At 40.5% G+C, this 26,391-nt stretch overlaps 1 protein-coding gene across 3 annotated transcripts in view; it reads right to left on the bottom strand.

Annotated features, from left to right (window-relative positions):
- Positions 1 to 1,246: 1,246 nt before the first annotated feature.
- GPR180 (G protein-coupled receptor 180) overlaps positions 1,247 to 26,391 on the bottom strand; it is a 51,275-nt gene continuing 26,130 nt past the window's right edge. Inside the window, exons 7-11 of one of the 3 annotated variants that reach the window (XR_012640798.1) lie at positions 26,070 to 26,261; positions 25,655 to 25,732; positions 23,153 to 23,460; positions 12,746 to 12,912; positions 1,247 to 1,954 (exon numbers count right to left, since the gene is read on the bottom strand). Coding sequence is in view for 1 of the 3 variants with exons in the window: in XM_074962613.1 (XP_074818714.1) it covers positions 23,302 to 23,460; positions 25,655 to 25,732; positions 26,070 to 26,261 (429 nt within the window). In the remaining 2 variants the exon portion in view is untranslated. Of the gene's footprint in view, positions 1,955 to 7,018; positions 11,121 to 12,745; positions 12,913 to 21,408; positions 23,461 to 25,654; positions 25,733 to 26,069; positions 26,262 to 26,391 lie in introns of those variants that run through there. The other 2 variants (XR_012640797.1, XM_074962613.1) reach the window with 2 other exon arrangements.

The raw sequence follows: 26,391 nt of genomic DNA, 5'->3' as shown, positions 1-26,391 counted from the left end.
CAAGCCAGAGCCCCCGAAACTCACCCCCCCAAAACAGGAGGAGCCCTGAGACCCCCTCCCCCCGAAGGAGCTCCAGCTTGCCCACCCCAGCCCTCCCTGGCCAGCCCCCCCGAGGCCCAGTGCCGGGCCGAGCTGCTCCCCCCAAGACGAGCCACCTCATTCCCCCACCAGACCCCTGCGGCCACCACTTCCTTGCAGTGTCCCTCCTCACTCCCCTGCCACCGAGGAGAAGTGATGTGCCAAGCAGCGGGGACCTGGGATGGGAGGAGGTGGAATGCAGGTAGGCAGGTGGCAGCAGGTGGTGGGTGGGGGCCTCGGGGAAGGGGTGGGGTCACCGCAGCCCAGGTGTCTGTCAGGGGCACCTGCACCAGGGAAGGCTAAGCCTTCCCTGGCCTATTATACCCGCTGCCCATGGCTAAGTACCTCAGCTGCTCTGAGGCCTGTGTGGATCTCAGGGAGGGGAGTGGTAAATCAAGGAGAGAGAAAAATGACCATCCACCACCCCATCTGTTCTCCGGCCTACATGGAACTTGTGAGTGTGTGTGATGGTGGTGTTGGGTCTCAGGCTTGCCCGGAACAAGTTTATAGATGTGTGCATGAGGTATGTTTGACAGGTGACAGAATGACTGATCTGAGCTGTTGCCACCTAAAAGAAAGAGCAGGAGTACCGTAGGATTATGGTGGGAGGACTAATTGAGTCAGTACAGTACTTGCGCTTTCTAGCTGTACGAACACTGCACCTATGCAAGTGGAATCAGTGAGAATGGACATGTTGACAAGGCTTCCTAAGATCCAGTTCAATCCTACTGGTAATGGGAGGACAGCCTAACACCTGTGAAATATTCAAAACACCGTTTTGTTTGGGCATAAAGCATTCCAAGTGGTTGAGCTGTGGATGTAAAATCAAAGGCTAGATTTCTTAGCTGTGCTCATTTTCTGCTGGACACTTTGGGGGAATAGGGGATGTGGTAGTGTGCTCTGACCCCAGCATATTTTAGAGCAATCTCAGGGCTGATCTAAAATACTGTGGCTGGCTGTAGCCCCCGCGGTCAGTCCACCAGCCGAGACTAGCTGGAGCACAGTAGTTCTCAAATCAAGTCTAAATTATTCCTTCTATAGTAGGGTGGTATAGGAAGTGGTTATGCTGGCTCTCAACCATTTGAGGACTCTCCCATACATTCTTAAGTCAAAGAACAGATTTAAAATTTTTATTAAAGTTAATGTTGAAAAATTATATAGTATGCAGCTTAAAAAAAGAGTGTCTGTACATCTGGGTATAGTGCTTAGATTATCCACAAATAGACAGTTTGTCTATTAAAAGTCATAAGATACATATAATGCATAATCAGCAATCACCCAAATTTAGATGAATAAATTTAATAATACAGTTCAGATATTAGCATCCAAGTAAGAACACCCAATGTGAGAAAAGGTCAGTTTCACAGGCCCTGACTCTATATTGCACTGTAGTCACTTGTGGCCCAGTCCAACTCCTATTAAAGTCCATGGAAAGATTCCCATTGACTTACAGGGGAGTAGTGTCTAGCCCTTTTATCTCCGCAAAATGAGTGCGAATTGGGTAAGAAGAGCTGTAAATGGTGTGAGTGGAGAATACTGCTTTGGTAGCATTGTTAGACCCACTTCATGCAGGTGTAAATGTATGTACAATGTGCAGGGCGGTAGAGAATCAGGCCCATCTTTTTTCTACTGTTAATTTGATTTTGAGAGCCTCTGATTCTCTGCTGTATGTAAAGCTGGAGAAACACAATGCTTGCGATTATTTCAGATTGGAAAATCTTCTGGGCGGAGAACATGTGTTATTCTCGGTTTATAAAGTGTATGGCACAGAATAGGGTGATTTTTTATCATTGTTCCTCTTTCATCCCAGTCCTGATACATCGCTGCATAGGCTGTATTATCTCTTCCAGGTCTGACACTGTTTCTGACTCCAGACCTGTGCATTTTAAAATGAGAATTCAAATAGGCAAGGAAGAGAATTAAGAGATTATCAGACATCAGATGGTAGATAACTTGGGTTTATGCTTAAACACTATAGTATCTCCATTTAAACACAGTATCAAAAGGTGTATTTCAATGTAGTTTGAAATGTGATTTGAAAAAATGACCCTAATCTCGTGAGAGACTGTCCTGACACATGTATTTCACTAGCTTGTCCTTTTTTTCCCCTCTGAGGAATTAAAGTAGATATGCTAAAATGCTGCCTAGCACAGACTCCCCTATAGAAAGTGTTAAACTGTAGCTGGAGATGGAAAGGGCTGATAAGGCCGTACAGGATATGCCACTGACTTTGTGTGTGGCTGCTATTTTGACATGTCTGATGCTAGAATAAGGAGGACTGCCTGTAACCAAACCTGCCAGTGAGGAAGTTACATGGTCAGAGAGGTTTGGAATGTAATGAACAGCCTTATCCTCACTGGTATCTTTACAACTGCTTAGATGACTTTTTAATTGTAGCTTAATGCATTTAATTATGACAACTTTTCTCCATTCTCAAGTATGATGTATTAATATTACAGATCATTAACATTGTTAAATTACTCTAATGACACAGAGTCCTCCATGTCCCAGTTAGACAGAGAGAGACTCGCTCTCTCATTTGGCTCTTTTGTTATTTGCCTTATAGGAAATTAATGCACGATTCTTGAGTCTTTAAAGCATGTAGAAAGGCTGCTTCGGCTGCACCCTCCCTATTAAATTATTGGTAGAGAAAATCCCCCATGTAAAGCTTCCCCATCTTGAGACTGCATGGCAGCTAATATTGTCTTTCTAATATCCACTTCATCAATATAAAAGTTAGAAAGCTAGGGCTCTTGAGCAGTTTTTTTTTACAAAATATATAATTAGAGCAGACTGTATTTAACATCTGAAAAATACTCATGCTTACAAGGTATGAGAAATGTGAGATGTTCCATTCTGTTTGCAATGGTTAGACCATTTTAATCTCTTAACTTCAATATATGTCCTCTAGCAGGCTATCCTTGGATTTCATTTTTAGATCCTTAAGGCTGCATATATCTGTCAAGCAGACATAATGAATTTAAAGTGCTAATGCCTAGAAGACCAGAAAAAACAGTGAAATATATCCTTGGTTGATTAAATTACCACCTCTAGCTACTTTACCTCCTTATGTCCAAACAGATTTCCCTTTTTACTTACCAAGTACCGGATCTGGAAGATGTGGAAGATGTAATTTCATGGTAAAAAAACATGCACAAGTCTTTAGAAAAGTACATATTCTTTAAACATCTTTTCAAATATGTGCCTCTATGATAGGACTTGCAACTGGCTAGAGATACTTTCAATTACACCCAACCTGCAGGTTAACCTTAGGGTGTAGCAAGTGACTTTTGTGTACCATTCTCAAAATATAATTAGTGTTAAAATCTGTGGCATTAAATTAAAGGGTTTTTTTTAGGATAGCTCCACGTTAAAATTTGTAGCTGCACAGCCTTTAAAAAGGGAACCAGGATGTAAGCAACATAGGAAACCTTGGTGCTTTGGGTATTCTGAGCTAATTTGTTGATCTTTGGACATGCCTATGGACAAGGGGACAATCCAAGGTGTCCAGTCAGTGCTGTGCGCTTCAGGGAAATGGTGTCCTTGGGTCCTAGAGTGGCCCTTGTTGACCTGTCCAACCTTGACCATTGTCTTTTCCATATGCAAATGAGTTCCATCGGATAGAAAGCGGGATACAAAAGTGTATCTGAAATAAGGTCACACCGAGTGTTTTGGGCTGTAATGTCCTCCAATGTTGATACAGGCACCGGACTTGATCTTTTATGGGATTTTGGATCGGAACGCCATGGCAGGGCTGAATTAGGGGCTTAGAAGACACACATGCAAATGTGCAAAGACAGACAGAGGCACAGTCAATCATCAAAGAGACAAAGAAGCAGCAGATGTTGCTGTCACACTGGAAGGATTGTTCCATGTCAAGTGGCTCCTTGAAAACTGGAGATCGAACTAAAATTTAATGTGGATGGTCCACCAATGGAGCCCACTTGGTACCTTTCAATTACCAAAGGAAGTTCCCAGCCATTCAAACCCAAGGCAAAGCTGGAGGACCGTTAGTTGGGTCTAAGTGCCAGGCCGCTTGGTTTTTGGGAGGCTAAAACTAAAGAATGCAATGAATTTGAAATGAAATGACAAGTATCAGAAGAAGCAGGAGCAGGAACCAAATGAAGGAGAGCAGATTTGTAGTGCTTTGAAATGAAACGTTATAATCCTCCCAACAATCCTGTTGACTGGGAGCTATAGCACTAGGAGTACAACACAGGGGGAAAAAAAGATACATTGTTGGATAAACAGCTTCTTATAGGTAAAAACTGAATGGCCCAAATAGATGAATAAGTCAACACAATGGGGTGGGGGGAGGAGGGATGATTCAGTGGCAGTATAAGAAAAAGGTAAAAGTGAACAGAAGAGAGAAAAGGGGAGAAAAGAAAAAAATGTAAATGAGTGAGACAAAAAAGCAAAGAGAAAAAGAAAAGAGAACAAGAGGGGGAAAGAAGTAATATTTTCCTTGATAAAAATGCACAAAAGGGAAGATGAACTTTGTTCTTTTTCTCTTTCTACTCTCCTCTCTCTTTCTGCTTTTCGCCTCGCAGCACGCCAGCCTAAGCTGAGAGCTGTAATGTCATTAAATTGCAAATGCTTTTTCATTTCCGACACACACTGTTTACTTATCTGGCAAAAACATATGTTGGAAGGAATCCGTTAAATTCTGCCCATTGCCTTGGGTAAAAGTGCAATGGAAACGGACCCACTGAGCTTCTTCTTTCTTCTTCTTTTAGCACTTCCCTTATCTACAAGACTGCTTCGCAGAAAACTGGCTAGTTCAATGAAAAATGAAGATACAGCAGGAGATTAGAGAAGAACACTGCGCAAAAAATTCCTGGAGAGAGGGTCACTCCATTGCAAATGATTTCACTCCTCTAGATCTGCATAAATTACTATTTTTAAGGCATCTCCAAAGTCTGTATATTTTTCTCACTCTGTCAAACATTTAATTTCACGCCCCGTGTTCTGAATATGCTAAAATGCATATCTCTGATGCACCTTTAAGCCAGAAAAACGAATGCAAAATTGAAGATAAAATGATGTGATTTGCACTACAAGCCTATTACTTGAGGTATTTACATATAGTTTACCTCTGCAGTTCTGAGAATGATTTATTAAAAAAAAATCTGGATTAAGCTCATATAAATATGTATAAATCTTTGTTTAGAAAATAGATTTTGCAGCTGTTGTGTCAAAAAGTTCTTTAAGATTCTGTGAAGAATTTTCCTTTTAGCGTGCTTAAAAAAAATAAAAATAAAAGGACAGTATTTGACATTCTGCTTTGGCAGGAAAAAAACCCACCACACACATTCTGTCATCCAGGATTTTTCTACTCATTTTATTTTACACTTCTCTTCCTAAAACTACCCACTCGTTCATTTCATTTGCTGTAATGCCAAATAAAGTGGGCACTGGATTTCCCTAAACTCCACTGAAATAGTGGTTCAGATTTATTAAAACAATTGTGTGTATGGGGGGAGGGAGAATGCCAGTCGGTATGGCAAACAACCGTGAATTTATCCTGGCTAAGGTCCCCACCAAAATGTTCGGGCTGCACTGACCCTAGTGCCCAATGTTTGGAGAGAGATGTAGGAAGCGAGCTATTCAGATTGTTTTAGGAATTCTTTTACATCCTAGGAGCGGCTCATTCAAACTGCCCAGTAAGTATTATCTATTTCCCTTTAAAAAACAAAACCCCGATACTCCTAAAACTGCATCTGTCAGAACAATAACATGTCACAGCTTTGGCCTCTTCTTGCAACTCCTCCCCACTATAATAATCCTTGCAAAGAAAATGCTCAGATCTCCCCCCCACCCCACCAATTTATTTTAAGGATGTGGTTAAAGATTTCAAAGTTGACTAAATAAGAGCTGAGAATGAACTCTGCCCATGTGCTGGAGTCTAAATGTTAAGATCAGGACAATGCTTCTAGCTTGTGCCTGTAACGGTATTGTGAGAACAACTGTCTCTGAAAGCAGGTACGGGGAGGGAAGAGCTATTACTTCAAAGGCTACATTAATCCGTTTGCAATTAAAACGCCTGTGTATAGGCATTGGATTGCTTTTGGGAGAGATAGGAGTTTGCTTACAAAGGTTGAATTAGAGTTCCAGCATGATGCTGCTGCTTAGAGTTGTCTAATGACCATTTTAAATAATAAAACTTGGAGTAATTTTCAAGAGTTGTCATATTTTTTTTTCTTCCCCATGCAAAATAGCTTAACAATCCCCCCTAGTGGTATTTCCACTGCTGTTCAAGAACACACATTTCTGGTTTCAAGTATAGAGAAACATATGTGGGGACTATGTAGTTACACACACACACATACAAACCTAGATACACAAATGCATGTATATACTCCACCTGAGGGGCTGACACCCATAGCACATTTTTCAGAGACACAACAAATGAATTAATCATGCCCTTTTTGATAGGCTCACCTGCACTCTGCCCATTCATTCATCTCCTCTCCCCCTCAGACTTATTTGAACATTCCAGACCCCTGAGCTGCTTCAAACACCATCAGTCTCTCCTCAGAAATGTTTCCTCCTCATTCCCCCCAAATTACATCTGCTCAAAGCTGAGAAATAGCAAGATTCAGCTCAGTCCTGAGCCCACACCTTTTCCTTACGTAAAAATATCACAGATTTCCAGAGCCCCACTGAGCACATAATCTAGCCATGGACACCTAACTTAATGGACTCTAAATGGTGATACTTGCAGGTACAAAAAAAGACATTTTAGGTCACTCATGGTAGTTTTTATGACTCCTTCTGAGCCCCCTACAACTATACCCATAGCCAAGGTACCTAAAAACTATAAAACCCTTAAACATTGCTAAAATAGCATTTTTGTAATGTATGAGGCATGTACCAAACACATGATGGAGAGGTGGGATATAAAAGTTTTATATGGACTTGACTGGCCATGCCTTTGTCACTTGTGAATAAAATTACAGTAGTAGATTCCTAGCCCAGGATTGCATTGACAGATCTAATTCACAGATTATAAAGTCAAAAGGGACCATTGTGATCATCCTGTCTGCCCTTCTGTATAACACAGGCCATAGACCCTCCCCAAAATAATTCCTAAATCATATCTTTTTAAAAAAAACACTCAATCTTGATTTAACAATGGTCAGTGATGGAGAATCCAACATGACCTTTGGTAAATTGTTCCAAAGGTTAATTATGCTCACTGTCAAAAAGTTACACTTTATTTCCAGTCTGAATTTGTCTAGCTTCAACTTCCAGTTATTGGATCCTGTTATATCTTTCTCTGCTAGACTGAAGAGTCCATTATCAAATATTTGATCTTCATGTTGGTACTTAAACACTGTAGTCAACTCCTCTCTTAACCTTCTCTTTGTTAAACTAAAGAGATAGACTCAAGGAGCTCAATCACTATAAGGCAGGTTTTCTAATCCTTTCATCATTCTCTGAACACTCTCCAATTTTTTTATCATTCTTGAATTGTGGACACCAGAACAGGACTCAGTAGTCCAGCAGTGGGCACACCAGTGCCTCTACAGAGGTAAAATAACTCTCTACTTCTACTTAAGACCCCGACTCTTTATGCATTCCAAGATGCATTAGCTCTTTTAGCCACAGCTTTACATTGGGACCTCACTTCCATATTATCCACCATGACTCCTAAATCTTTTTCAGAGGCACTGCTTCCCTGAGTAGACTCCTCCATTCTGTAACTATGGCCTACATTCTTTATTCCTAGACGTATATACTTACATTTAGTATTAAAATACTGAATGAAAGCAAACAGTATGTGTACTAAGCAATCCAGATCACTCTAAATCAGTGACCTGTCCTCGTCATTAGTTACCACTCTCCCATTTTTTGTGTCATTAGCAATCTTTAGCTGTGACAGTTTTATGTTTTCTGCCAGGTCATTGATAAAAATGTTAAAACAGCAGGATCCCTCTGGAAACATACCCACTTGATGAAAATTCTCCATTTATTGTTACATTTTGAGACTATCAGTTCGCCAGTTTTCTGATCCATGTAATGTGTGCCAGTTTAATTTTATATCATTCTAGTTTTTTAATCCAAATGTCATGTGGTACGAAGTCAAACGCCTTACAGAAATCTAAGTATATTACACCAACACTGTTACCTTTATTAACCACTCTTGTAATCTCATTAAAAAAAAAAACGACATCAAGTTAGTTCCACAGGATCTGTTTTCCATAAAATCATGCTAATTGCATTACCACTTTTAATTCTTTATTAATCAAGTACTGTGTCAGTTGTTCCATCAACTAGCCTGGGATCGATGTCTGGCTGACAGTCCTATAGTTACCTGGATCATCCCATTTACCATTTTTAAAAACTGGCACATTAGCTTTCTTCCAATTTTGTGGAACTTTCCCAATGTTCCAAGATTTATTGAAAATCAACATTAATGATCCGGTGAGCTCCTCAACCAGCTCTTTTAAAACTCGTGGGTGCAAATTATCTGATTTAAAAGTGTCAGTCTATAATAGCTTCTGTTTAACATCCTCCAGAGAAGTTAGTGGAATGGAAAGAGTTATCATCACCATATGATGAGACTATGTCATCTGCTTTTTCCCCCAAATACTGAACAGAAATATTTTTGAACATTTCTACCTTTTCTGCATTATCTTTGATAATTCTACCAGTTCCATCTAGTAATGGACCAATAGCATTGTCAGGATTCTTTTTTGTTCCTAATATATTTTTTAAATTCCTATTTATTGTCCTTAACTTACAGACTTTAAGGCCAGAAGGGACCATCACGATCATCTAGTCTAGCCTCCTGCACATTTTCAGGCCACAGAACTTCATTCACCCAATCCTGTAGTAGACCCATAACCTCTGGCTGAGGTACTGAAGTCCTCTGCTAGCCATAGATTTCTCCTTGTGTCCCTTTGCTCCCTTATCTATTTTCTACAATTCCTAACTACTGATTTATATATATTACTATCAAATTCCCCTTTCTTCCATTTGTTAAATATTATTTTTTTATTTTGTATAGGTGTCTTCACGTCCTCTCTAAAGCAGGTCAGTTTTTTAATCATTAAGACCTATTTCCTCAATTGTGGCTTTTTTGGCATCTAGTAACGTGGTGTTAAATGATTCCCAATTGTAATTCAAATTTTTTTTGATTAAATTCTTCCTCCCAGCTGATTTGGCTCATAATTGTTTCCAGCTTTGTGAAACTGGCCCTATTAAGGCACCAAGTACATATATTTCTTCTCTCAACTTTATTCCGCTTATCATTATTATAAATGTGATCAAGTCATGATCTCTTGTACCTAAGCTACAATTAATTTTTACTTCTATGATCAGTTCTTCTTTATCTGATACGACAAAGTCTAATAAATAATTCCCCCGTGTTGACAGCAACACTTTCTGAGGAAGGAAACTGTCATCTATAATATTTAAAATTCCAATGATACTTTAGTACTGACAGCATGAGAACTCTAGAATATGTCACTCAAATTGAAGTTCCCCAGGCCCTCACAGTTTTTCCCCCACACACATGTCCATCCCAAAATCATATGGATAATACTTTTGTAGCACATTGTCCATCAAGTTGAGGAGGAATCTCCTTATCTTGAACACAAGTTATGATTAGATATTGCAGTACTCTTCCAATAGTGGGTTCTTTTCCATAGCACGTACCCTAAAAAGTGCACTGCATTGACCATTTTTCCTTTGGTGCAAGTATAAGTCCATATATTGCTCTTGCTGTGCCAGCTCAGCTTCTATTGACATGGATTTGATGCATGTATTAAATGAGACTGGTGGTCTTCCTTGTTGTCTGTGTTCCTGTTTGTGGATTGTGCCTTAGCCAAAAAGGACCAGGATTACTTGCCCTTCATATGTTTTTCCTTGAGGATTTAGATCTAATTTTGGAATTTAAATTACAACTGACATTTCATGAAATAATGTAAGCATTGAAGCCTTCTCAGATCCATAGCCAATGGGAAAATGTCTGCTTCTATGTTTTTAATCATAGAATATCAGGGTTGGAAAGGACCTCAGGAGGTCATCTAGTCCAACCTCCTGCTCAAAGCAGGACCAATCCCCAATTTTTGCCCCAGATCCCAAATGGCCCCCTAAGGATTGAACTCACAACCCTGAGTTTAGCAGGCCAATGCTCATACCACTGAGCTATCCCCCCTCCCAAATCACCGGCTTCAAGCAAAATTGGAGATCCAGATGCAAAATCTAGAACTCAGATGACATGTAGAATTGCAGTATTCCCTGGTGGATTTGGTGTCCATGGAACTGATGAATGGATTCACCTTCACATCTGAAATTCATAAGTTTGATCCCATACCTTCCATTATTCCAAACTTTTTCACAATACAACATGTGAATTGAAAATATTTATTGTATTATTAACTAAGTATTGTTTGGACTGATAATTTGAGCTCAGAACAGTGCTTGGATATGAGAAATTGAAACAAATGTTCAATATATAAGACAAGCTTAGTGATAGAAAATCCCTTGCATCTCAAACAGGTTACCTCCTGACATGTTAATTACATTGAAAATTCCCTTATTTATGTACAACTATGATCACCTGTATGTATTTAGCATCTCCTCTGCTGTTGGATGAAAGAAACATTGTCCCAGAAACATGAACATAGATTCCAGATAGATTCAGTGACCAGGTCATTCATCTAGTAGCAATGTCACAAACTGTGACGCAGGGGGTCAGGGATCCGGTCCCTGGCTCATCCCTTGTTGCGCAGATAGGAAGGAACTGGGAACACAGTGAAGTCAGGACACCTAATCCCCGTGAGAGAAGAGCACCTTCCCCCACTCCCTGATAACTTTCTAGAGGAAGTCATGAGAATGGGGAGACTTGGAGCCTGGGATTGTGCTTTTCGTTTCCAAGGGGGCAAAGAAAAAGAGGATTAAGACAGGCACTTCTGAAGAGAATGATCTTTCTGCATAATGTGGATCATACTGGCCTTTATGTTTCCTTGTACCACATTTCTTTCACAGAAACATTTCTGTGCTGTCCATCAGATATGCGATAATATAGTTACCTGTAATAAATACCCAGAGTGAAATTCACCCGTGCAGAGTTCTAGCACAAAGCTTATGCACCATCTAAGTCCTTCTTAAACTCTATTTTGAGGGCTTAAGTGGGATTTACATGATGCAAAAGGGAAATTTCATTCCATCTGAGTAGCATTATCTGAAGCGTAATCATTATTCTGCTGAAACTCCACAGTCTCAAGTGTTAATCCTAAAGAACATTCTTCTATGGGGAAGTCTGGTCAAGAAGTTACTTGGTTTTTACTAATTCCAAACACAGACATTTAGTCATTTCGAACATATATCTACCACACTCTTTTCTTCGGGGGTTAGAAGTAGCAGTCAACAGGGAGGCATTCGAGCCATGATGGCTGTGAAGAGGCACAAGAGTGCAATGTGGATGGCCCTGGCTTATGGAGGAATGCAATCTTAGATATTTCTAAGCGCCTATCATTTTGGTATATTGGGGAATACATGTGTTTGGGAGCCTAACTCCTTACTAGCTCCTTGGTGGGACAAATCCACCTTCCCAAACAGACATTCCAGCCTAAAGTCTATTAGTTCAGACTTGCAGTTTCCTGCCGTCTCTATGGAAATACTCTATTTAGGGACAACAGCGCCCTGACTTTCAGCTGTGACTGAATTTCCTACATTTTATAAATTAGATTCATTCCCTCTGTATTACATTCAGATAAAAGTGCATTAAAGTATGTATTAAAAATAGATCATTGACCCCCCCCACTGGGTCTTTGTTAGCTACTGCAGTCTATCACATAAATACATATTTGAGCTTTGTGCAGGATGTTAGTGTATGTGTCACGTACTGTAGAAAGCCTTCTATGGATGTTACTGAAAAGTGGTTATAGCACATGTGCTTCGGCCATTTTTCAAAGTAGAACCTATCTGTTAATTTTTATTTTCAGAATACCAAAAGCAGTAAAATCAAGTAATTGACTAATCACTTGCCAAATTTTGGTTTTTAATCTAATCTATTCTGTGCTACACAAGCGCCAAAATGCAAATTAAATTGGTACACTTCCAAATGATTTTTTCTTTTTAAAACACAATTTAAGGTACTCATAGAAGTTGGAAAAACATTTTAAAGCTGTTTGCTCTTGTATGCTCTAAACTTTGAATAGCAAGTTTTAGCTTGAAGGAAATTTTCATGGTCGATAGAGGTTTTATGTACATATTGATCCGTCCTTAACTCTTACATTTTAAATCCTTGGATTAAAATTAATAATTCCATAGTCTTAAAGAGGGTAACGTGGTCAACAATTGTTTGAAAAACTATTTACTGCTATTGCCACGCAGATCTAGTTACCACCTCAAACAAAACGGTGGATGCTTTCAGACTGCATGTTTACCCACAGCTTTTCCAGTGAGCTGTTTTACTGCAGAATAAAATACTCATTAGCCAACCTAAACAAACTCTTCAGAGTGCTTTACCCAAAGGGAGAAAATACTATTCAAATTTGCAAGCTGATGAAGCCATCTACCATTTTGTTTGATGTGGCTGATGTGTGTAAAAATGGCCTTAAGTGAGCTCACTGACGAAAACTATTCCAATTCATGGGGCAATGGTTTAAAATCTCTCTCTCTCTCTCTCACACACACACACACACACACTTACTTCCCTCAGCAGATTCTGCATGGAGATGGGCTGTCTCTTTTCCTCTGGAGTTGGCACACCACCTTGTTCCATGTATGGGATTGCCAAGGCATAACTGTGTAAACAATTTGGCCCCATGGAAATAGCAAAGTAGCTTTCCTCCTTTCACTGAGAACATCTAAGGTGGCCTATAAAAATGAAAAAGAAAGTTAAGATATATACAGTTTGATTCTGCACTGCTTGGCCCCTGCACAAAGAAAAGGAGTACTTATGGCACCTTAGAGACTAACCAATTTATTTGAGCATAAGCTTTCGTGAGCTACAGCTCACTTCATTGGATGCATCGAATGAAAATCTTTTGTAGTGACCTTGATTAGCTCACAAAAGCTTATGCTCAAATAAATTGGTTAGTCTCTAAGGTTAGTCTCTTTTCTTTTTGCAAATACAGACTAACATGGCTGTTACTCTGGCCCCTGCACAGTCATTGACACTTGTGCAGGGTGAATACAAAATGGGTATGAAATGCTAACCACTCAGAATGGTAGCATTGCCAAACCACTTTGCAGAGACATAAATGACTACACAAGGGGATGGCAGAGCAGCCACAGGATTTTACATGCAATAGAAATACTGTGAATAAGAAATAGCAGCAGAGCACCTGGGGAGCAGGAAAAGCACGTGGTGAAGGCCAGGATAATGCTGAAGGCAGGTGAGGACACGGGTCGGAGTGGTGAGGAGACTGAAGACTTGGTTGGTAGGCAAAATAAACAAGAAGCTGGGAGAGGAAAAAAAAAAAAAGAATGGGGGAAAAAGGTAAAGCTCATAATAGCTAGAAAGTAAGAGCCTGATTGTGGATGCTGACAGTGCTTGTGGGAACAAGTTCTGAGAGAGATGAAAAGAAATGGTGCCCTGAACTCTGAAGAAGATTGTGTTTGTAATGGGCTCCCGGAAGATGGGACACAGAGATCCAGTAAAGATGGTTGCATTTTGAAATTACTTTTTTTGCCATAATATTTAACTTGTATATTTAGAATGCCATACCTAATTGTACTGGCATTAGCGGGTGGTCTATGCATAAATAAATAAAAATTACATCTATTTTTTTCATTTAACGTTTTAAATTTGCAGAACAGACCTGTTTTAAAAAAAACTGAAAGTGTATTAGGACTCATTTGTCTTTTGTACATTATACCATGCATGTTGAACACACAGTCACCCTAATTAATGCCTAAATAATATCAATTAATATAAGAACATAAGAACGGCCATACTGGGTCAGACCAAAGGTCCATCCAGCTCAGTATCCTGTCTACTGACAGTGGCCAATGCCAGGTGCCCCAGAGGGAGTGAACCTAACAGGTAATGATCTAGTGATCTCTCTCCTGCCATCCATCTCCACCCTCTGACAAACAGAGGCTAGGGACACCATTCCTTACCCATCCTGGCTAATAGCCATTGATGGACTTAACCTCCATGAATTTATCCAGTTCTCTTTTAAACCCTGTTATAGTCATAGCCTTCACAACCTCCTCAGGCAAGGAGTTCCACAGGTTGACCGTGCACTGAGTGAAGAACTTCCTTTTATTTGTTTTAAACCTGTTGCCCATTAATTTCATTTGGTGGCCTCTAGTTTTTATATTATGGAAACAAGTAAATAACTTTTCCTTATTCACTTTCTCCACACCACCCATGACTTTATATACCTCTATCATATCCCCCCTTAGTCTCCTCTTTTCCAAACTGAAAAGTCCTAGCCTCTTTAATCTCTCCTCATATGGGACCCGTTCCAAACCCCTAATCATTTTAGTTGCCCTTCTCTGAACCTTTTCTAATACCAGTATATCTTTTTTGAGACAAGGGGACCACATCTGTACGCAGTATTCAAGATGTGGGCGTACTGTGGATTTATATAAGGGCAATAAGATATTCTCTTTGTAATGATTCCTAAATCCCGTTTGCTTTTTTGACTGCTGCTGCACACTGCATGGACGTCTTCAGAGAACTATCCATGATGACTCCAAGATCTTTCTCCTGATTAGTTGTAGCTAAATTAGCCCCCATCATATTGTATGTATAACTGGGGTTATTTTTTCCAATGTGCATTAGTTTACATTTATCCACATTAAATTTCATTTGCCATTTTGTTGCCCAAACACTTAGTTTTGTGAGATCTTTTTGAAGCTCTTCACAGTCTGCTTTGGTCTTAACTATCCTGAGCAGTTTAGTATCATCTGCAAAATTAGCTGCATAACATAGTACAGTTAATAAACAGGATCAAATCAAATAAAAATGCTCTCTGACCTGTCTTAGTGTGCAGAACTAAGATCCAAACAACAAACATAAAGAGGTGAATGGCCTTCCATTGGCACAGAAACCGGAAAGAGTACTCATTAGAAGTGGCTCTAAAAATTTGATTTGTGTGGGTGGGAAGGAGAATGTACCCTCTATTAGATGGAATTTTGATTTTTTCCCCAGTCTATTAATATGCAAAATTGTATGTAATTGTCAGTATAGCACCCCATTGCTGAACACTTTTAAAAGTACAACAAACATATTTTTGTATGAAACAGGAATGAATGGCTTAGGGGTTCGGTAATGGGCTACAGAACTGTTCCCCTCTAGACCAATGGTTCAAATCCAGCCCAAGTTGGCAGAAATGGAAAATTATTTCCACGTGAAGGCTGTTGGGGGCCTTTGTGAAGTGAATTGTTGACCTCAGTCTAATTCCTAATGAACAGAAAAAATCATAATTGGAACAGGTGGCAGATATGCCAGTGAAGAAGGCAAGAATTGGGCATGGCTATGAAGTGGGTTCCTTCAGAATCCAGGCAACTTTAGTTTCCAGCCTTTTCACTATTTGGCACCTTTCATGAACATTGCTATTCACCTACAGTAATTTAGGAGAGTATGTAACGGCATCCCGTAGATAACACAGAAGTCTATATTCAGTAAGTCACCGCATGAAAACTAACAAGTAAGATGGTATCATTCACCTCCAGCCTACTGTTGGCTGGCAGTGTAACATGCACATGGACCTTGCATCCATTTCTTTCGGTTCCTTTACACGGCTGCAGTGGCGCAAAGAGACTACAGTCTGGCCATAGATACCCAGCTGAGAAAGGATTTTATCAGGTAAGAAATTTACCTTTTTGATATCAGTGTCTCCCACAGTTCTGCTACGTATGAGCTATCCCCCTCCTGTCTGCAGTTTTCAGAGGTGGTTCAAAGCCGTAGCACAGCCTGTGCTAACCATACCCCCTTCTCCAGTCTGATGCCAGATGATTCATTCCAAAGCTGTGTAAAAACTCATAATATGATTAGTAACAACAATTTCAATGCCAACCAATCAACTATGTAGTAGGGCTATGGCCTACTAGCATAACTATCAAAATTAAACACTGTCCCTGGGCTAGGAAGCCAACCTAGGAAGACAGGGAGGACAGAATTATGGGAGATGATGTTAGCAGAAAGGAAACTATCTGGTAAGAAATTTTCCATTCTGCAGCCCAGCATCTCCCACGATTCTGATATGTCTGGGAAGTAGCAAGCAGTGAACAGAAGTAGGGAGGGATAAGAAAAGCAAGATGAGATAGGGAAGACATCGCTCTCCTGAGTTAATTCCCTAAAACAGCAATGCTATTACTGGAGCCCCACCTGCCAAAGGAGGTCTCTGCGGAGAAGTGAAAGTCCACTTTATAGTGCCTAATAAAGGTGTTAACCAAGGACCACGCTGCTGCCCTGCAGATCACTGAAGTGGAAGCACAAGCTCTATTCACCCACAAAGACACCATAGATCTTGTGGAGTGTGCCTTGATGCTGTCTGGAATAGGAGCACCTGACACCTTCTATGCCTCTACTGTGCATAGCTTGATCCATCTATGCTAGTGACGACCTGGATATCCTGAGTCCTTCGCACTTCAGATGAAAGAAGACAAACAAGCAGCCCAGTGTTCTTGTTGATTCAGTGCTCTTTGAACCTCTAACATGAGCCACCGTTTTCTGCTGGTTGCTGTGGCTTGGGGGTGAATGAAGGGAGGACAATCTTCTGTGAGGCATGGAAAGATGAATTTGCCTTAGGCAAGAACGATGCTAGGATTCTTAGCATGATCTTATCATGGAACACCCAGTGGGGATCCTGCATAGATACAGCTGCCAAGTTCAGAAACATGTCTAGAAGACATGATGGCAACAAGAGAACAGTGTTGATGGATAGGTAGAATGAAGATATTGATGTCAGTGGTTCAAAACGGTGTGTGGTTAGGGCTTTTAACCTGCAGTAGGTACCACTTCGGAAAGATTGGTCTAACTGCAGGTTTAGCCAATCTGACTGCTCTGAGCAACCTGGATACCTGATGGTTCTCTGTCAAGGAACCAGAGGATCCTATAAATAGGACACTAGTTATAGCTGACACCTGGCACGCTATGGTGCTGCACTGAAGTCCTTTGTGTACGCCTTCTTGAAGAAAGTCCAGGATAACTAGGAATCCTTGGGATTTTTGTTATATGCTTTTGTTACGTTCTTAGTAAATGATGGTCAGATCTCACTGGTAGTGGCAATGGTGGTTCTGATTTCAGTTCTATCACACTGGAGAACTCTCTTCTCCTTTGCCAGTGCTGAGTTAACACTATCACCTTTGTTTCTTCTTGCCCTACCTTCTGGATCACCTTTCCTAGAAGTGGAAAGGGTGGGAATGCATGTAGCAGGCCTTATGTCTGTCTGTGCAAAAGAGCATCTGTCCCTAGGGATTTGGGGTCTGCTTTCTTGATGAAGTACTTTGTCCACTTTGTGCTCTTGAGATTAGCGAACAGGTCGACTTACATAGGAATACCCTTGCAGATGTTCTGAGGGATTGTCCACCATCTGAGAGAGTTGAGATTCAGAACAGTATCTGGTGTGGAATGCATTCCGATAAATGGTTCCATACTTTCAGGAGAAAGGACTGGAGGTACCTCGCCCATGATATGGGACCTTGCCCATGGAGGTGATTCCTGCACATGAAACCAGGAGGCTAAGCAGCTGTAACACTGAGCTCTGGTCAGCCTTGCAGACTTTTCCAAAATGGATATCGGGTTCCGGATATTATGGAATCTGTTCAGGGTAGACCTTTGTCACAGAAGCGTCTGTTTCCATTCCCAGGTGAACCATCTTTGTGGAGGGAGTCAAGGAGCTCTTCTTGTGTTTATCACAAATACGTGTGCTTGAAGCAGATCCAGCATCTGGATTGTGGCACTGTGTGTTTGCTGCTTTGGTCGGAGAGCAGATCAAGATGTCATCTAGGGATGGAAGGTTACTGGTGAGCACTCCAAAGAGCCTGAGGCTAGCTAGTATCACCACGAGCATCTTTGTAAAGACCCAGGGGCCAACAAGATGCTGAATGGAAGCATTCGATACAGGCAGTGGGCTGTGCCATATGCAAATCTCAGCAATCTGTGGTAGTACAGTCATATAGGAATGTAAAGTTATACATCTTTTAGATCCATGGAAGTCCACTTGAGGCAAGGATACTCCTGGTGAAGCTAGGGCCACCATGTTTTCTTTATCATGTGCTGAGCTGCTTGAACTCCAGGACTGCTCTGACCCACCAGTATGCTTCTGGACAATGAAGAAAATTGAGTTCTAAGAATCTTTTTTGAAGAGAACCTTTTCTATTGCTCCTATCTCCAGGAGATGTGAGATTTTGTATAACACCAGCTCACATTTGATGGCATTTCTTGAGATGGGGGATTGGATGAAGAAGGGTTGGGATGAGGAGCTTCAGGGAGTGTCCATGACTCACTACCTTTCTCAACCACTTCTCTGGGTTCAGTTGAGACCATTCTTCTAAGAAGGGGGAAATTCTGCCTTCTAGATTCAGGTCTGGGCAGAGGTACATTTGTTTGTTGCCATAGAATGCTCTTAGAGGTGGTAGATTCCCCTCTGGATTTTCCACCCAATCTTCAATTCCAGGATTTTCCCTGATATACCTGTTGTCTTTTGTCTGATAGCTTTGTGAGGAGGATGGACGAAAGGAGCACTGTTGTCTGTTGCTAGGTTTATAGTCCCACCTTAGAGTATTGAGTTGGGAGGGAAAAGGAAGAAGGGACGGTTTAGGTTTGGCAGCACTTTCTGACATTATTTTGTCTAGTTTTTCACCAGAGAGGAGAAAGCCTGTGAATGTACGTGTGCACAGAATTTGCTTGAGTGAGCCTCAATCTTCCAGAGGCAAAGCCAGATGTGGCTGAAAAGCTCATTGCATCCATTGAGGATTTTGCCAAAGAGGCTGTTGCTAAGGAACTTTTCTTAAGTGTAGATCAGAACTTGGGATGGTCTGTCCTTCACGGCCTTAAGTTCATCCAGGCAGGACATTGTGACCCTTCTAAAGCCCTTGTAGATGCCCTAAAGGAGACTGACAAAGTCTTAAAGTCTCTCCTGAGGGGGGCTATCACCTTTCTATTAGCAGGATCCTGGGGAAAGATATCGCTTTCAGACAGAATTACCACATCTTGCTAAAGAAGCTATTTCAACATTGACCTTTGGTATATCTGTAATGGGTTGGGGTTTTTTTTGGCTCTTGCATCCCTGTAATATAAAAGTGCACACCTGCTTATGCATTTACCCTTATCAGGTGTTCCCCATTCCTCTCTGATCACATCCTCAAAAGATGGGAGCAGTGCGATTACTGTTTCAAGCAAGGATTTAGAAGATAGGTATTTGCCTTTAGGTTTGTCCTCTAGCACCTGCTCACATTGGATCTGGATTGTGGTTGTAACCTTTTTGCATGTTTCAGGGGGTGGGGGGGACTTCTGTTGCATTTTTTACACATGCTGCTCAGAGCCTGAATTTGAGAGGTCCCCTTCCTCCGGTGTGTGCAGCTACATACCACAGTAAAAAGCAGGCTGCATCCATATGTAGCTACATGTGTCAGTGAAAGGCTCTGGCAGAAGCAGGCAACAGGGTAAGACTCCAGCAGTGGGATGCTACCCTGCTAAAAATAGCAATGTAGACAGGGGAAGCATTGCTTAGTCATGTGGAAAGCTGGGTAGGGTACATACTCACAGGGTTCAGGTGTGTCTTTACTCGCCTAAGCAGCGCTTCACAATCCACACTATTTATACCTGTAGTACATGTATTGTGGAATCATAAGGTGTATGCAGTGTAGACTGTACCCTCGGTGTCCTCCCCTTCATGGTCCCCCTGCCTGGGGGATGGGGTTTCGACCTGGGAGAACGGCTTCTGAATATGAGCCCCGCTTCAAACCCCAGAGAATGTAAGACCAGTTTTAGGACTTGGGCAGGGGGACCTGGAGCCCCTCAAGGAATTTTGCTTTCCAGACCTGTTGTGCCCCAAGACTCACCGCTGGGGCTGGCAGGATGAAGTCCTCCTTGTGCTTGGAGTCTCTTCCTGTTCTGCATCTCCAGATCAGGCTTTTCTCTGTTGGAGCCATGGCTTCTCAGGGCAAACGTAGCGGGGAGGGAACACAACATGCCTGTCTGACTCAGAGCCCTGTGCCCTAGCAGCAAAAAGGTGGGCTGATTGAGAAAAAACAGGGCACAATTCACCTTCTGAAGGGCCTGGAAAGCTGCCTCACAAATACAGCAGCATTTGGCGTCAGCTCACTGTTCACGTGACAGCTCTGCCATGTCTGAGAGGGGGCTAAGGAGTCTGGCAGGAAGGTGCTGCAGTACTGGCGCTGGATGGCTGAAAACACCCCACTCAATGCCTGATCCAGGAGAGGAAGAAGAAAAGCTGTTTGCTACTGCCCAAAAAACCAGATAAAATAAAAGGCCAGCAAAGAAAAGGGAACAAAGCGACCCGCCCTTGGACTGCTGCTGGATAAGGGGATGTGGTTAGCATGGGCTGTGCTACAGCTTTTGAACTGTCTTCTCTAACTGAAGACAGGAGGGGAGCAGCCCATATGGATCAGAGTTGTGGGAGATGCTGAGCTTCAGAATTCCTCTTTCAGTTTGTACAAAATTAGATGAGCTGACTCCTGTGTCAACCATTACACCAGGGTACTGGGTGTATCAGGGGAATAGTCTCAGCCTGTGTATGGTCCCTTAGGGTAAATTAGGACAGCTCATAGGCGGCTGTAATTTATGACAGTGAGGGGGCCAGAGCAGCTGCAGCCTGAGAATCGGGGTGGAGGAACCTGCTCTCTGATGCCCCTTCCTGTTTCAAGTTGATCTTAGTGCAGGAGATAAACTGGCCCTAAGTTTTCAAGTCATAATGCATTAACCAAAGTGTGTGGAAGGATCATTTCCCAAAGCTACTAGCCTCTGCAGTTATGAAATAATCTAGAAAACAAACAGGCAGTTATGTAAAAATACATTAATGAGTTGATACTCAAGGGTGTCAGATGCTGGATGACAGGAGAAAAGCTTCTTGATGTGGCCCAGCTTACTACCAGTAGAGTGACACTAAACTGCTATGGTTACACTAAAAGACAGATTAAATTGATGTTTTCAAATAATCTGGAATGATGCAAACTAGCAGGATGAGGTTATCTGATGACCAATGGATGTATTCAAGAAGTTGAAAAGACTGAATGTCATACTACATATTTATTTTCAGATGAACTATGAATTCTGAATTAGGATTTTGTATTCACTGTGTTTATAATGTGATGCCAAGGAATTGTTTACCTTTATATTAAACAGGCAAGTGCCACAGATTGATTTATATTAAATAACAAAAGAGTGCACTGGGTAAAGAAAACACTGAGTGTTCCTTAAGAGAGTTATAGCTTTTCTGCATAAATTAAAACCTTTATCATGTCAGATCATAATATATAATTCCTGTCTCTATTCCAAAATCAGTATATATTTTGAATGTGTGAAATACACATTTGTCTTGCACATGAGGAGACCCAGAATTATTCCTACTCCATTATTTGAGACTTACACCAAAACAGAATGCTTTCTCCTTTGGAAGTGGAAAACAGACATAAGCAACATCATTTTGATGTGATTATCAGATGAATGTGATAATTAATTTTGTAATTATTTTGCAGATCGTGTGAAATTATAACAACTCACCTTTTCCAGTCTCAACCTGCCATTCTTGACCTGAATTACAGAGAAGAACTAGCAAGGAGATGATTTAAATAAGCGACTTTGTCATGTTGCCATTTTGCCTTAGTCAAAGGCAAATATTTCATCTATCTTTAAACTAAAAGGGAAATAGTTTCAAACAAGTGTACAACTGAAGCAAACATGAACAAAATCTATATAAACAATAATCTATTACAAATATGAATTTTCATTTCTTTTTAAAAATTCAATACACTTACTAGTAAATAAAATAAATGCCGTGAAGAAACAAAATGTGACAATAATAGGTCTAGACAATTTGACAAATATCAAATTAAGTACAAACAAGAAGATTTCAAACAATGACTTAATAGGAATGTCCACATGATACAGAAAAAAAATTGTCAAAATGATTTAAATCACACTCAATAAATAGGCACTTCAATAAAGTACATATTTACACTGGCATTCTGAATGCTAGGGCATCACAAAGATGTATGGCTTTATTACAATGGATGGAAGATGGCAACTACTTAGAACCCAGTGCCAACATGGATTATAACAAATCCAGTGAGTATTTTGTTTTTCAATTATTCATAGAAAATTTAATCCTGATTAAGTATCCTTGGGCAGGAATACATGAGTAGCTGATGACTGAAACCACCATTTATTTGAAATGCTTCTGTTAATTTAATCTGTGTATATGGCTTAATTATGATTGAATCCTCAATGTAAGAGAAATGAATTATATGAGGATTAAAATTCTAGTACCACATTACACATTCTTTCCTAAAAAAAAGCAAGCCTGCTGTTTTTATTACGAGTGTTGCCACGTCTTTAAAGCCTCAAATAGCATTTTGCCCATCACACCTATGTTATGTTTTTAGTAACATTTCTCTCAAAAGTGTTATGGATAAAACCCCATTGCTGCTCAAGTTAAAATTTGAACTAATACCAACACTGGTGGGGAAAAAAAGTGTTTTTTCTTTTGCACAAATAATGAAAGAAAGCTTACTGCACAGTTAGCTGTAAACATTTTACATTGGTTTCTGGAGCAATTTTGTTTTTCAAGTCCTTTACATTTAAAGCACAAAATGCATTTTCTTTACAGAATAAAAAGAAAAGCAAACTTTTATTCCTTGTATTACACCGATTTTATAACTGGCTTATTTCAGACTTGTTTGAGCTCAGAGCCATTTAAAGGACTGGATTCTTCTAGGCCTTCAAACTTAATATTGATACAAAGTCATGGAGTTATTAGGGTGAAAACACTGTGGAAAGGTTAGGTTTGTCCTCCTTTTTTGTCATACAACACAGCACCGCATGTGCCACAAAAACAATCTCTATTCAAACATTCAGATTTTAAATATATTTTCATACCACCAGTTTAAAAAAAAAAAAAAAAATCAATCAATGTACCTAATTTGGGGACTTGTTCAGATCCAGGATCAGTGATGTGCTCTGATTTTATGATTCAGTTTTTCCAGGGACACTGATGTAGCACACTGACCTGATGAAAATAGCTGTATTTGGGTCATTATTGCACTGTATTCTTTCCTAAATGTATCTCAGAAGTAATGTCGACTTTTATGTCCAGATGCCACGGTCAGTGGCAATGTCACTGATGACAGAGAAGACACTTCCCAATATAGACTATGAGATAGAAAAAGTCTGTAGAGGATAAACATGCAGATGGACTGGCAGAGGATAACACCTATGGTAATAACCTAAAGACAAAAAAGGAGTGGGGGAAAGAGAAAGTGAATGCTTTGAAAAAAGAATAAAATAAATCAGTTGACTTTATTTTTATAAGCACAATGAAGCTTACGGCACACCTTTTGCTACTGCAGCAGTTACAAAGGGTTTGAGCATGGGTCTGGGATACAGGAACTCTTGACTAGTAATCCTGGATCTACACTAGCTTAGTAGGTAGCCCTGGACAAGTCACATAACCTTTCTGCCCGCGTCAGCTCTTGGAAAGCTCAGTCTTAGGTCACCACGACTAAGGGCTAGATTCACAAGAGGGACTTGAGTGCCTAAATCTGACATTTAGGTACCACTGGCATTCACAAAACCACTGCTCAGTTGCTGCCTAATCCCATAGGTACCTACATTTCCACTGATAAAGTCCATGAGGCACCTAAAATTCTGCCAGTGGTCATGCACAAAGCCACTTAAGTCCTGACACCACTGAACTACTTGGAGCCTGTCTCACATAAAAACCTTGGTAGAATTCTCAAGAGGCAGGGCCAACTCTCCAGCAGGGCCAAGTCTGATAAATGTGCTCTTAGCATGCCTAACATGCAATGATGGCTGGAGGAAATGCCACTATTGCTAGGGCCACCCACCGTTATACTCTGTAGTCCACTGTTTAGAGAACTCACCCAAGATGTGGGAGGCCTGGGTTCAAATCCCCCCTCTGCCTGATTCAGAACAGGGACTTGAACCTAGCTCTGCCACCTCCCAGATGAATCCCTAACCACTTGGTTACAGGAGGGTTTTCTGGGGTGCAGTGCTCAATCTCTTCAGCTGAAGCTGTTCCACTTTGTGTCAAATACTTATAGAGTCATTGGGCTAAAGAGGGAGTGTCTGAATAACTACAGACCAACACTGAGCATTGCCATGCCTAAGTTCCCCTTGTGAATTTAGCCCTCAGATGACACAGCAGTAAAATGAGCCCTGTCTGCAGTACACCCTCCGTCTGTGGAGCTGCAATGGTGGTGATTTAGTGGTCTAATTTTCTAGTGTAGGCAAGGCCTTTTAATCTCATTTTCTCCATCTGTAGATGACGTGCATGTTAATAGTTACCCAGCTCGCAAAGGGGGTGTGAGAGTTTACTTGCGTGTGTAGGCACTTTGAGGAAGTTCTATATAAATCTTTTTTAAATACTTGTTTCTCTCAACTGAATGTGACATTCACTGAGCACATATTTTTTTATATTTTTAATTAAAAGGCAAACAATGTTAAATCTTCATAGTTTCAGAACTGTAGTTGCCCAAGCACAGTGATCAAACTTCTCCAGTACCCAAGAGCAGAAATCTTCCTACAGTGTCCTACCAGATCTCTACATATCACAAAGCACTGCACTGAATTCTACCTCAAGAGAGCTGAAAACCCCCCAGCATCAAGGTTTTCAGCCAGCAAAAGAAAACTAATGCCCTGACTAATGCAGCTATAGGAATCAAAGCCCTAAAAGTAAATTATAAGCTACATTTCTTCTATATTTTTAGTAGCATATTTTCTATATACATAATGATCCAGTCTCAGAAAATATTTGCACTCTCATATATACACTGCATTAACCATAAGGAATGAGAGAACTCTGCTCTGGAATGATGTACTCACCCACCTGAGAACGATGATGTACTTTACCTGAGTGTGGCAGGCTCCACACTCTAGCTCCCAGCATATTAAAGCAACAAGAAAGCCAAATAAATCCATCTTTGTTTTTCATTATTAAGAGTTTACAAACTGAATTACACATTTGGAGAACATCTTTTTATCCAAAGAATAGAATTCAGCTGTGGTTTTCCTGATCTCCTTAGCCACTTAAAGATTTTTTTTTCTAAGAATTAGCCTAAAAGCCCAGAGATTTTTTTAAAACAAAGTTGGCAAAAACACAAAAGTTGGTTTTTACTAGAACCATTTTTTGCTTTACCTTAGCAAGCATCTCCTTCTTCTTCCTACAAACTATTACCTTTACATTTTATAAGGCATACAGAGTTTCAGCCACACGATTCCCATTTGTGTCAGTGAGAGTATGGCTAAAACTCCATAGGTTACTTTGGGAATGTAAAGGTTAGAGGCCTTGGAACATGAGTTTTCTAATAAAAGAAAGCCCAACAGAAGGAACAGCTCCTCTGCAGTTTCTGTAGAATTTCTAATCAGATCCCACATTGTTTTTATCTTGTCCATACATACCTTCTCTCTTTGATAGTCTCTAAATAGCACAGAAATGGTTGCAAGACCCGGATGGCACAAAAACCACAAAATGCAGCCCTGAAAGAGAATAATGGCATTTTATATCATTTACTCTGATGTGTCAGTACAGAAGATGGATATGACAATTAGGGGAATTACGTTTACATGTTTCCATCTTTCCATCATTCTGCAATCAAGCAACAGAATGAAAACCACACTTTATGCTTTAGGTCACACTTTATGCTTATCACATCAAATTTAACTACTCAGTGTATACGGAAAGAATACAATTTATTTCATCAAATCAAATCCTTAATCATTAATTCTCCCATGGAGGTAAAGCATAGTCCAGTCAATAGCATACCATAAGAATATTTAAAAAGAAAGGGATTAATTTTCCAGATGTGAGCCCTACTTTGGCAAAGGTGATATAGAACTCCCTTTTGAGTGTACTCCTCTCCACTCTGATGATCTGGTAGAGTCCACAGGCCAATGACAGAGATAGACAAACTCTTAGACCAATAAGAAGTCCACTTGCTAAACTGTGGTGTGAATGGTAGCTGTGATGATTAGTATCTTCAAACTGCTCCCAAATTAGTAAAATACTCTGCAAAACAATAACAAAGTATATTTAGAGTAAATACTGTACTTACACGTTACATTTCTTCACATAACTAACTATTTATGATAGGACCATGGTGCCAGCTATCAGCACAAGAGCCGTGGTTCTCTCTTCT

This window comes from Natator depressus, chromosome 1 (assembly GCF_965152275.1).
Source record: "Natator depressus isolate rNatDep1 chromosome 1, rNatDep2.hap1, whole genome shotgun sequence".
Taxonomy (NCBI): domain Eukaryota; kingdom Metazoa; phylum Chordata; order Testudines; family Cheloniidae; genus Natator; species Natator depressus.
This window is presented reverse-complemented; position numbering and strand designations above follow the sequence as displayed.